Source organism: Bombus bifarius, unplaced genomic scaffold (assembly GCF_011952205.1).
Source record: "Bombus bifarius isolate JDL3187 unplaced genomic scaffold, Bbif_JDL3187 scf7180000008199, whole genome shotgun sequence".
Lineage (NCBI taxonomy): Eukaryota > Metazoa > Arthropoda > Insecta > Hymenoptera > Apidae > Bombus > Bombus bifarius.
In genome coordinates, this window is record NW_022884505.1 from 1,396,760 (window position 1) to 1,410,439 (window position 13,680).

Sequence of the window (13,680 nt, forward strand, 5' to 3'; positions counted from 1 at the left end):
AAATGATTTTGAATCAAAAAATAATAATCACTGTATTTTGACCAAGTATTTGAATGACAAAATCTTTTTACACCTACATATCAAAATATAGGTCTTCTAAATAACGTACAAGCTCAGAGGCTAAAGCGAAATAAGTTCATACATTTTTATTGCAACTTCAAGGTTTTCCATTACATAAGTTGACAAATTGATTGTGCGAAAACTACCAAATGCATCGATCTAAAATTTGGTACCATATTTTAGTATGACCAGAACATACTTATCACAAAGCCTCGATATTGTACGATAATTTTAACTAAAATTATAAACGATTTATGAAAAATGGACTTCTTCGTGCCTCCTACTAATTTGCAACCTAAAAACTAGACATATTGTATTGTATAATATTTTTTAACATATAAAGCGAAATATGAAAAGAACTCGTGTTTTGTTTCGTTTAATAGATACTTTGTTTATGAAACCCCGGAGAAAACTTGTTCGAAATTCGTTTACTTCGTCCTAAATATTGTTCCGGATCTTGTCATGCGAAAACATTTCTACCACAATGCTCAACTCGATTGGATTGGTGCGTTCACTTTTGTTCGGTCAGTCTACCTTGAACGTAACCTCCAAAATTCGACTACAAACACAATGACTTCTTCAGGGGCGAATGTTGAATCATGCAACAAGTAATAACAGATACGGAGCGGGGTGAACTGTAACTAAATGAGCAGACACGATCAGTCGGTAATCGCGTATCTTTACTATAACTCGAAAAGTTACCGGTTTCCTAATCGTACTTGGAATTCTATAAAATTCTCGTCAGACGAGTGAACACCAAGTGAACGCGCACGCAACTCTGTCAGAACGTTTCGCTCCTCTTCTGTGATCGAAGGTCTTATTCTTTAGTTTTGCCACCGCGATCGTTATGCTCGAATTTAGTAATGCTCGAATAGTAATTTCTTTGTTGTAGATACTCTGCATCTTTTCTTGTCGCTTTTAAATATTATTAATAAACTCAAATTGTGAAAGACGGTTCTTAAGCGGTGCGTGTTGAGGACTTTTTGTGTCAATCAGCTGCTGTGATATACTAGGTACGTATTAGAGCACGATATAATATCGAATTAAGACGAAAGATATGCATTGAGATTTATGTTTGGTAAATTATGGAGAATAATTGATAATATATAATGAATAAAAATCAATCGGGAAATTTGGAACATTATGAAGTAATTGGTTGGATCATATAAATTGCATTGATTTATTACGAGAATAAGTATTAGCCTTTTACAATCGAAGGATTTGAGAGGAAGAAAGATATAGGGTTTAAATTCAAAATTACAAAAGTTTATTATTGGTATTAGTTGATTATGAATTTACAGTCCAAATTTATAGCATGAATTTATAAAGTTTCAAAAAGTGATTCGATTTTGATCGATCCTCAGCTTGTTCTTATTGTTTTATTCAAATTATTCATATAATTCAAACACAAGTGGAGCGAGCCCCTGAACACAGCAACCTTCAGTTACCAAGAAAATGTAGGTGTCTTCGACAAAATCGATATTGTTTTTCATTGAGATTGAAATACGACTGTGCATTTATTATTTTATTCTCCTCGTATAATTTTATTTATAATGTTACGGAAACAAGTTTATATAGTATAGAAAATGTTATTTCTTAAAAGATACGATTCTTTTAATTTTATCGATGGTACGATTATACGTTTCCATTGGTTCTGTCCTATGCAATGCCAATAGAATAATTTTAGCAGCTTTTTAAATGAACGATACATTAATCAACAATTATACAACGCTTGTTTTGTTAATTGTTTAAGGAAAATCGATAGTACGATTTCGATCTTATCGAGTGAAACTAATCCAATGAATTGCATCGTGTAACAGTATATTGGCTGGATGAAATTTCGCAAAATGTCTAAGTCGAAAGAGAAGTACCTGAGGTAATCCTCTAATGGCCTCAATACCATTGCGTAGGTTGAACTTAAAAGCGTTTGCAACCAGTAGAAACCAAAGTAGTAAAGTGTTTACGATAATTGAGAATCGATGCTGCGGTCTTACCCACAAGGAATTGCTCTTTGTTTTTGCATCACGACAAGCACGATTACAAAAGGATGATAAGACAACATTAGAAATAAAAGTAATGGAATTATTTACTCGTCAAAGTGGATGACACTAGATGCAAGCCTGTGTCCTTTCCAATAAAATATTCTGATATTTCGCAAGCATTAGAGGAGCATTACAGCCAAAATTATATCGAACCTAAAGAAAATGCTATCGATTAAAACTCCTTATTACCAAGTATAATATCAAACTTCGACTAATTATAAATAAAATCTACGTAAGAGTTGGAATTAAAGATCTATGCCTGACATAATTTTAATAATTAAACCGATACTGCACTGTGAAGGACATCAATCGATAAAATTACCGCGTATAAACGATACGATTATGTGGTTCATACATAAATTCAAGAAAATTCACGCGAGATATTCCAAGATTTTCTCCCGGAATAATAAAAAAAGTTCAAATAAATAATGATAAGGGATAAGGTATCTGAGAAACGTAAGAAAGAAAACGTACACAAGGCATAGAGATGCTTTGCCAAAAATTGCAACGAAAGTTTTCCATTAGGTAAAACAAAGAAGGAGATCATTTTCACTGTTACTTTTATTTCAAGGCATCCTTTTGACCGTAGTAACTTGAACCTACTTATCTAAATGACAATGATATATTCTATAAATGATATAAATATCAAATAGATTCCATCGAATATATACAGGGTGGTTGGTAACTGGTGGTACAAGCGGAAAGGGGGTGATTCTAGGCGAAAAAAGAAGTCGAAAATATAGAATAAACATTTTTCGTTCGAGGCTTTGTTTTCGAGAAAATCGACTTTGAATTTTCGCGTGCTGGGTACGCGTGCACTTTATCGCGTCTCGTTATAACGGATCTCACTGTAGATCGTTGTAACGTTATTTTTTTAATTTTTAAAATTTAAAAATTTTTAAATTTTTATTCTATATTTTCGACTTCTTTTTTCGCCTAGAATCACCCCCTTTCCGCCTGTACCACCAGTTACCAACCACCCTGTGTATACAAACCACTATCTATTTATTCGTATAGGAAGTTCCATCAAGAAGTGAAATACATGAAGGATCTGACTTTATCTCGGTGCACCAATCCAAGGTTAATAATGTAATGTCTTTTCCAAACATTTTACTTGATGGAACATATTTAAAGATGCCAGTATATGTCGGTTAAACGTATTAACACATCAGCCAGTAGAGCGTTAGATAATACCACAGGTTTTCACTAACAAAAACCAGTTCATGAATATGAACTTGACGTTATTTGCCAGACAAGTTAAAAAATATGTTACTATCTTAGAAAGCAAAGCATTTACAGTAAGACGCAAATTAAATCGGTTCGATACAACGTAAGATCGTTAAATAAGAAACGATTGCTTGCTACAAAAAAAAGGAAACAGTAATGAAAAAAAAGACAGTTGACGATTATAAATGATAACTGCGCGGGAAAGACATGTTTCGATATCTACAGTAAAAAAATTGAAAGCGTTGAAACGAGAAATCTGTTAATTCTGAAAATGTACCGTCGGGATAAAATTCTGTTTATGGGACACAGGGCGTACGATAATTGTTCAATTACAATCTTTAACACGATCATCGTCGATAATGGTTAAATAAGGAACTATCGTAAGAAACTAATTATGGTTAAATAAGAAATTGCTCGCTATGAAAAAGATGACAGTAATGAACAAAAAACTGACGATAAATGATTATAAATTAAAATTGCACGAGAGAAAACATGTAGTTAACGGAAGTTGCTCAATTTTACTATGCTATTCGACGATTCGTTTAAATTGTACGATGCAGAGAGTAAAATGTTCTCTCTGTTTTCGCTGTAAATCGACAATTAATAGGAATCAATTCCTTAATTCGTATCTACTAATTTAATACTCGAATGTTTAGCAAGATTTAGCAAATTTAATAAATTTAAAAAGGAAAAAGGATATAATGGAGGAAGACCTCCAATTGATGTGCTATGCACAGTGCATATGATTCAATAACCGGTTTCGAAGCTGAAGGTTTGCTTTGTAAATTATCTCGCGTAAACGTACCACAGTCATAACGTAAAATAGCTGACGGTTAGAACGTAAACGAAAATTTCATTACAAATATTTGCCATGAATTGCACATTTTGGTCATCGAAGAGTCAATCACAGTTGTGACATACTATGGAAAAGTATTGTGCTAACGGAGGAACTTGCGTGTTTCTAATTTCGATTACAAGCAACGAAAATATTCGCGTCCTAAATCAGGTGACGAAAAGTCCGACGATTTTTCGATTACGTTACGCCATAAAATAATAGAATAATACACGGTACACGAAATCAAAAACCAGATCGAGACGTCTTTGTTGTTCTCATCGGTATTCTACGCACGAACAGTAGCAAGCAAGATTCCAGAGAAATGCTCGCAACACGTTGCGAATATATAACAATGTTCGTGAATTGCTAATAATAATGTGAAGAGATGGCTGGTCTATAGCGTGTCTATGCCGTTTCATGAATAATAATAACAGGCGCTTTACATATCCTTGTTTCGAAAGTGATATATCTCGAAAGCATTAGTTTTTCGAAAAAAAAAAAAGAAAGAAATAAAGAAGAATTTCTGAACGTAATAAACAACAGTACGTTAGTTAGTTAATCGACTTTATCAACAAGAAAGCTAATGTTCGTCAAATATCTTACTTGTATATCACGTGCAAGGTTTTTATAATGTTTAGCCCATAACTCGAAAAGATAGTAATTTCCATGAATGTTTAACTTGAATGGAATTTTTTTCAATGGAAAAAAATGAAAAAAAAGCACACTTTTCTCGTTTTGCAAACGGAATACGATGTCGTCTAAAATATCATCGATTTAATCCGTGTGCTAATTTTATCTTCTTTATTCTCGTATGAATAACCAAGATCGAGCGGTCATTTTGTCACATGAATTATGGATTTCCGATGATTCCAAGATTTTTAAATGTTACATATGGATGTATGAAAATCCGATTAAGATAGTCTGCATCGTAAAAATCATAGAAAGAATTTCTTCCTTGAGCGAATGCATGGGAAAATTTACATTTCCATTAATTCCAATCTTTTAATAAGATTGAATGAAATTTGTAAATATTATTGAAACATAGGTAAATATATTGTTATGTGCAAATTATTAATGGAGAAAATTGTATGGTTTCCTTCTAAAACAACACGAATGAAACGCGAAGAACACGTCGAAAAATACGTCAATTTGTACCAATTAGTGTTATAAATATATATGTAACTACAATTTCATAATCGTCGATTTGTAGAAAATGCAAACACATACAAATTTAATTGCACCAATCGGGCGATATCAGGCTCGAAGCGATTAAATGAATAATAACATTCAGATTATTAATTGGATTTGATCGCTGATATGCGTAATGAAACTCAAAGGAAATCGCAATGATTATTTAAAGGCAACGAAGCAGATTAACATACAACTGCTGTATTTTTAACTAAACTATTCTAATTTTATTCGAACCTAGTCGAATTGTACTAAATACTATTGCAAATTACTTTCTATATAATATAATTTAAATAATTAGATATATTATTACCTAAATAAATTTCTATAAACGATCGCTTTATTTTGCATTTGAATAATGGTTCATGAGGAACACGGGGAGAATTTTCTTCACGGCGAGATTTCTCTCGTAAATGCTATTTCCATAATCCTCGAACTCATTTACTTTCAAAGCTTTCAACGCGCTAAGGAGCTATTAAGGTATAAAAAACAATCTTTCTTTAGCGTAATATCGATGCGCAAGAACGCATTTACTGTCTTTTACATTTTCCTTAAATTTAAGAAACAAATTTTAACGGTAGAAAAATAGGATTTGTTCGAAAATAACTGAAAGAACGCAGCGGTGTTATATAACGAATCTTACGTATGTTCAAATGAATATCGAATAAAGGCGAGAAGAGCATCTAGAATACGTCTCGATGAAAAGAAAATCTCGTCCATAAATTTACTCGAAAATAGACTCTCTCTTTCTCGCTCTATCTCAAAAGATATTTTCGACAATAACAAGACGAGGGAAATAAAAAATAAAAATATTTATACGAGCGCAGCTATCTTTTATAAACACGTCCAACCACTTTTTCTGTTTCCTTTCATTGTCATCTTTTTGTCCAGCATTCCCTGAAATATGGCATCAGACGTAGCATCGGTGTCTGCCTGGTTCCAAGGACGAAACGTGTTCGTCACAGGTGGTTCCGGATTTATGGGAAAAGTCCTAATTTACAAACTATTATTGAGCTGCCACGACCTTGGAAACATTTACGTCTTGGTCAGGAAGAAGAAAGATGTCGATCCACAATCACGATTGAAGCTCATGATGCAGGTATGATGTAGTTTGAATTATTCCAAGAAATTATCGTAACTCATGGCGGATTCAAATAACTTCTACGAGCATAATTTAAATCAGAAACGAAACGACATTTCTTTTCTGTAAGATGTGTAGATTTCCCAGTTGAAAGCTTCACGGGGTAATGTTAAAATGTTTTGCGCATATGCTGTTTGAGAAATTGAGGAAACGTTAGAGATTTGAAGCTTATCTCTGTCCTTTTTTTTCATTAGACTTTCAGTTACCAATGCGACAACATCGAACTGTTTTACCGTTTAAGGAGGGAGTAGAACTTTACAGACTTCATCGTTGTTTCCGCACATGTATTCAATTGGAATGTGGTATTTGGAATCTTAGATAAATCGATTTCAATTTAATACGTGTGCTTGTTTACTGGGAATTTTTTATTGCTTCGCGTCATCGTTTTTTTTTTCGACCTCCTTTTGACGACATTAAACTGCACCTGCAGATAATAGATTCTGCGAAGGAATAGAAGATTGCAAAAGTTATTTAATTCTAATGGCTTATAAAATCTATTTGCTTCTGTTGTTCTTTATGACACCCTTTGTTGTGATGTGTGCAACGTATATCACACGTAGATGGTTGCCGCTCAGCATGACTAATGTTACCAGTAACACGAGATAGGAAGAAAACGTATATACCTATCATTCACGTTGTAGGCCATTGGATTGTAATCATTCATCGATTATAAGACACCGCAATCGATTCAAAGGTTTTTTTGCAGATTATTACGGAAATCACGCAACTATCTGCTTTACGATATTTTTATGGTACATAAATGTATTTGAGATCTTTTCTTTTCCAATGTAATTAATAGTTTGCGTTATTTCTCGTGCTATAAAATTGACTATTTGATTAACGGTACTATTCACCGAAGATTTCTTTAGATGTAGCGACTGTAAATAACACAGACCATATAAAAAATATCATAAATCTAGTGGAGAAATAACAGAAGAGCAAATTTCTATTTCTACGTTAAACTTATCGTTTTGTGGCTCTAGTTAATATTATGCAACAGTGGTACAAAAATTGTCAATTTATATTGACAATTCGATAAGTGGCACTTCTAATACGTGTCAACGAAAATGAAAGGTACGGTTCAGTTTATGGTATATGATAATTTCAGTGTATATGTTTTTACGTGTTCTAGAAAACCAGTAGAAATAAATACATTCACGGTAAGAAAAACGTAAATGCATTTATAGGTAAATCATTAAACAGCACTTTTACATAGTAAGTAATTTTTTTTTCTCGTTCACGATCTAATCTTTTTTTATATCTCCTCTTAATGTATTCAATGAATAAAAAGGATTGAGTATTGGAATAATTGTTTATTCATATTTGATAATCTCGATCATGTATGTATTATGAAATATTTCCATTTCTTTTATATATTATCAATTTATTATTATATTCATGTTACAATTTATAATTATAGATCAATTTTCGATTGATTTTTTAGGAAATTCCACTTAAAATGATTGAAGAAAAACATCCTGAGAAATTGGAAAAGATTATATTGATACCAGGTGATACAACTTGTAAGGGTCTTGCCTTATCGACCGCCGATAAGCAGAGATTAATGGATGAAGTCTCTGTTGTCTTCCACATGGCAGCAAACGTCAAGTTTGACTTAACGCTTAAAGAAGCGGTAACGATAAATACTTTTGGTACCAAAAATGTTACAGATCTTGTGAAACAGGTAAATACTTAATCATTTTAATATATTATCATGAATATTTAAAATTTCTTACTATTATGCTATGTATTATAATAGAATTATTACATGTTATAATTATAATAAAATTTGTTTCACTACCTTTTTGATTCGTAATAAGGGAAGTTTAAAGATATATTATTCATAGCTACCTCATTTAAAATCCTTCATTCACGTTTCTACTTCGTACTGTCACTGCAATGAGCCTATACTTGAAGAAAAATATTACCCGTGTGATATGGACCCCGAAGAGATTATAGAAATGGTAAATACTAGACCAGATGACTTTCTGGAACTAATGACACCGACAGTGCTACGAGGATTACCGAACACCTACTCCTTTAGCAAGGCACTCGCTGAAGATTTGGTGCAGAAATGTGGCGTACCTGCAGGGATTGCAAGACCTTCAATAGGTAAATGCGCAATTTTGATAACGTGTACTATTATATGTTAAACATACTGAATTTTGAAACTGTTCTCCCATAAAAAAATGGAGAACACGACTTACTGTATTCTTCCCCTATGATCGTTATATGATTTCAAAATAAATATGCTTATAATATAATGCATATGCCTAGTACGTTATAGATTTAATTATTGTGTAAATTTTAATTCGACGTCAATTTTAATTTTAGTGGTTGCATCGTGGAAAGAACCAAAACCTGGTTGGGTAGATAACTTGAATGGACCAACAGGTTTAATGGTAGCTGCTGGAAAAGGTGTAGTTCGATCGGTGCTTTGTAACTACGATTACAAAATGAACATAATTCCCTGTGACATTGCAATTAATGCGATTATCGTACTAGCATGGAAAGTAGGGAAAGAAAACACTAAGAAACCACTATTTATGAACGTTACCGATGGTATTGAAAACTCAATTTCTTGGGGTTGGGCTGTAGATACTGGCAAGAAATATACCACAATGTATCCCTTTACAGGTTAGTGAGGGAAGAATAATATACTGTTTGAATTAATCTATCCACTTCTAACTAAAATGTACTTTCGTTTATTTTATGCAATAGTATCTGTTTTATATTTATACGGTATGGAATAAAAGAATAAAATGAATAACCTAGAAATTTTGTTTAAGGTGTGCTTTGGTATCCAGGTGGAAGTCTCACTACATTAAAGTGGTTTCATTGGTTGCGTGTGATCTTATTTCATTATATACCTGCACTTCTCATAGATAGTTTAGTTCTTCTAACTGGAAACAAACCGTTTTTAATAAAAGTGCATAACAGAATTAATCTTGGTATTAAACTGATACAATATTATACTACCAAACAATGGAACTTTCCGTAATTACGTTTATTATAAAATAACATAATAATAATACGATAATAAGATACAAATGACTAAAAATTTTGTTTTCTCCTTTCAGGAACGACCGTATGAAAGAATTGCAGTCTGAAATGAATTCCTCTGACAAAGAAGAGTTCTTTATAGATACATCAGAAATAGATTGGGATGAATTCATGTCAATCTATATATTAGGCACCAGACAGTATTGTTTGAAAGACGATCTTTCAACAATACCTCGTGCACGAAAAGTTCTTAGGTGTTTGTATTTCGCCGACTGGTTGGTTAAAATTGGCCTCGCGATTTTTTTCGCGTGGTTTATATATTTGTGGATATACTCGTTTGAAGAACGAATTGCGGCCGTCTTTGAGGTTAACGAGATCTAGATTTCCCGAGATTTAAATATTCTAAAATAAATTCAAATTGACCACCCAATAAGGCAATATTTGTTTTTTATTTCTTTTTGTTGGTGAAATAGAAAATATTTACAAATATTTCTAGGCTGAAATATTTAATTAAGGTGTAGGCGAAAATTTAGGCGAAAAAAATTGTATATAGGATAAAAATATGTTGGTTTTTTATAACTTTTGAAAGTGTTTGAAAATATAATATTAAGACGAAGCTTCTATTTCGTAATTTCTGTATTTAAGAATGTATTATCCACTTCTATCAACATTTCGGGCATTACCAAGTCCATAATCGGCTCGATAAAGTTTGCTACATTGTTACGCCCGTTACATAAGAATCGAAATTACCTGACTAAAGTTATATAAGAATGGCCATTTAAATTATCGATACGAACAAAGATTCTGCACGAATGTCAGAAAAAATATGAATCTTCTACTAATAGATTCATAAGAATATTCATAGAATTCGTAAAATATTCAAATCTAAATTATATTATAGATCTATTTACTACTCTTATTTGGCATTAAGAATGGCATAAATATTCAATGAAATGTTAACCTATAAACTGAGGAAAACGAGTTGACACATCATTCGAATTGCTAATATTTCTAATGAAAAATATTCTTTTTTAAGAGTCTTCCATCCGTTTTAAATAATTTACCTACATTAATGAAATCAAAATTTTTACTATATAAGTTCTTAATTAAAGGGAAGCATAGTCAACAGGTTAGAAATGAATTAAACAAGAAATCATAGAAAGAATAACGCTGAAATAAAATTGATAACCCTTATATCATTTTTAACTAGATCTAACCTTGAATGTAGAGAAATAAATTCAACAAAAATAACGACTAATACAAACACCAGTCAATGGGTGTGAATAATTCGACCCCATTTTTGTGATGCATCTTGGACCAACTGATGACAATGACTACCTTCAGACGAAAACGAAGACTAAACGAAAAATGACGAAGCACATTACGAACACGGTAATACCCCAAAGATGTCGAAACATGACACTGTAGCACTCGTCCTCTTTCATTCTCACTCGTGCACGTGCGTTCCTTCTTCTCCCTCCTCTCGCAACATTACCATTTTCACTTTTACTTTTGCGGTACAGCCCTCACTCTTCAGCCATCGCTACAGGTGTGCTGGCGCGTTTCTTTTTGAATAAAGATTGCTCGTGCACGCACGCTTTCGCTCCGCGTCATTCCTCATGATCGCACTTTTACTTTTTGTTGCTACGTCTTTCGTATCTCCTTTTCGTACCTAAAAACTTTTCTTTTCTTAAATTTTGTCACTTTTAACATTAAGAGAAAGACAGTAAACATTTTATTATTTATATATGGTAATCTTTTCTTAAATTTTGTCACTTTTAACATTAAGAGAAAGACAGTAAACATTTTATTATTTATATATGGTAATATTCTTCATTTCTTTCTATTCGTCTTTATAATAAACAAGTCATCTTAAATATTAACGAGTAAACAAATGCTAGGTAGGTTATACTTAAATAAATAATCTGTTAAGTCACCTTTCTTAAAAATGTTGCTTCGCTTAAATTCTGTCAGTCTTAACAGTGAGAAAAACAACGGTAATTATTTGATCATTTATATAGTGTTAGGTTAGTTGTAATTAAAGCAATATGATGACAATAGATAAATATACGTTGTCATGTTGCCGTCAATAGAAGTAAACGTTAATATTTATGAAATCACCTGAATATTTTTAATAATTGTAAAGACAAACTAGTTTAAGATCATTCTAATGTAGGGCATGCCTGCATTAGTTATAATCAAACGATCGCATCAAACAAATATTAAGTTCTTCTTCTGCTAATAACAAAGAAGTCGCTCTGCAGTCACGTCGCCACATGCGCGAACGTCCATAGAAACGAATGCCCTTTCGTAAGCGGTAAAATTGTCACTAGAACGCGTATAACCTTAAATAATTAATATAACCCCAAAAATTTCAGAGATTTCGCAATAATTGTGATACCGCTATAAGTAATGATATATAAATAACTGTCCCTCGTTTCTCGCTTGAGGTCAACCTGTCTGTAACAATTATGTAAGAAATTCTTCATTTCTTGCTACTTGTAAATGGTCCATTATAATACTGAATCAACATTTTAGCTTTTGCATGAAAAAGCTAATCAAGCATTGGCTTATTATAATACTTTAATTAATGTGTTTCGTACTTAAATCAAATTTAGTTAAAAATTCAAAGCATTTGCTTTGTACAATAAATGTAAGAAGAGCTGTGTACCACTATTAGGAAATCATTCCGTATACTTTTCTCTACTCTATTCTACGTTACGGACAACAATCTTAATTAAATTTAACATATTCTCAATAGATTGGTTAAGAAAGTAAAATTGAATCAATTAACAGAGGTCGACATTATTTGATCGACAATCTAATTGTTGGTCAAAATTTATGAATGGTAATCACAATATTTATGAGAAAACTAAAATGTGAATATTCTTTATTAATAAGAATATTTTTTCGTATTAATAAAGAATAGGGTATTTATTAATAAAAACATGGCTTTCTCAGAATTTAAATTTCCAAATATTTCCCCCCGCAAATTTAACCATTTAACGAATATTTTTTATTACTATAATTTTAATGTTCGTCCTATAGCATAGTAAATTTTTGCTAATGGCATGATTTTCTTAGATATAAATGTTAATCAATCTTGTAAAATATTATAGACAAGCACTTCAAACAGAAAAAACTTTAAAAGATGAAAAATGAGGTGTAACAAATTGTCTTTTCCTCTTTTAATTCAATGTGAGAGGTTAATAACTTATTTATGGATTTGTGTCAAGTATACGATTAAATATATTTGTGATGCAAGTAAATATACGAAAAGAATTGTAATTAAAAATTAGGGGATGCAGAATCTTTAATCGATATAATTAAGGAAAACAACTGGCCTCTTGTTATTTATAGATAATTCTCATTTGCCATGAATGAAGTTCCGGTCGCCACTCGTTATTCTGGTTCTCAAAGAATTTCGAAATATCCTCAACATACACGGGAATTAGATCCCCTCTGCTTCAATAAAATCATGACTGTTTCCACTTTTCACGAGACATATTGGATTTTAACAACAGATCGAATATCGAGGATAAGTTCATATTACAAAACATCATATAAACGAAATATCACAATTAAAGTTAACATGAAAGACACGAAGAAAACTAATCACTGTTTAAATTATTCTACTGTAATAATACAAAATTTTATAAAATATCTATGATAAAAATGTAGTAGAATAATAACAACGAGCACAACGTGACAACTGTATTCGGAAAACTCACAGTGAACTTTAATCAAACTACCATCTTAAATCTATATTCCAAGGACTTTTCTATGAATATAATTTACTTTGCTTATTTAAATTCTTTAAAGGATACGGTCATAATAAATTGAAATACACATACAAAACTTTGTTTAGTTAAAAATTCAATTACTAAATATCCTAAATAAAACGTTCAGCACGAGTCATATACTTTCTTATAGTAGTTTTTTTTAATATATATATAAATTAACAAAAGCGTGCATCCAATATATCACCGTGTTGAAATTACATATGACTAATATCAAGTTAAACAACTGAAGAAGGAGAGGTTCCAGCGTAAGCTCATTTCACGAATTACGTAAGGGCTTGTAAAGTCAATTTGACAAGACTAGCGCACGTACATAGATATACAAAATATACAAAAATCCATTTTCCCTCCTGTTTGCTACATTAACGTACAATCCGTATAATA

The 13,680-nt window shown here is 31.8% G+C and overlaps 1 protein-coding gene across 1 annotated transcript; it reads left to right on the top strand.

Annotated features, from left to right (window-relative positions):
* The first annotated feature begins 643 nt into the window (after positions 1 to 643).
* On the top strand, positions 644 to 10,106 carry LOC117210347 (putative fatty acyl-CoA reductase CG5065). Its single transcript, XM_033453288.1, has 8 exons — positions 644 to 874; positions 953 to 1,073; positions 6,244 to 6,451; positions 7,938 to 8,177; positions 8,341 to 8,605; positions 8,828 to 9,130; positions 9,283 to 9,490; positions 9,574 to 10,106. Exons 3-8 carry the CDS (start codon positions 6,257 to 6,259, stop codon positions 9,875 to 9,877), a joined length of 1,515 nt encoding a protein of 504 aa, XP_033309179.1. The 5' UTR covers positions 644 to 874; positions 953 to 1,073; positions 6,244 to 6,256; the 3' UTR covers positions 9,878 to 10,106.
* The last annotated feature ends 3,574 nt before the right edge of the window (positions 10,107 to 13,680 follow it).

Excerpts from the sequence above, each read along its gene's own strand:
- LOC117210347 (XM_033453288.1), top strand. The coding sequence starts at position 6,257 with ATGGCATCAGACGTAGCATCGGTGTCTGCCTGGTTCCAAGGACGAAAC. Across the intron at positions 8,178-8,340 it reads TTACAGATCTTGTGAAACAG|CTACCTCATTTAAAATCCTT; the intron begins GTAAATACTTAA and ends TATTATTCATAG. Across the intron at positions 8,606-8,827 it reads GATTGCAAGACCTTCAATAG|TGGTTGCATCGTGGAAAGAA; the intron begins GTAAATGCGCAA and ends TTTTAATTTTAG.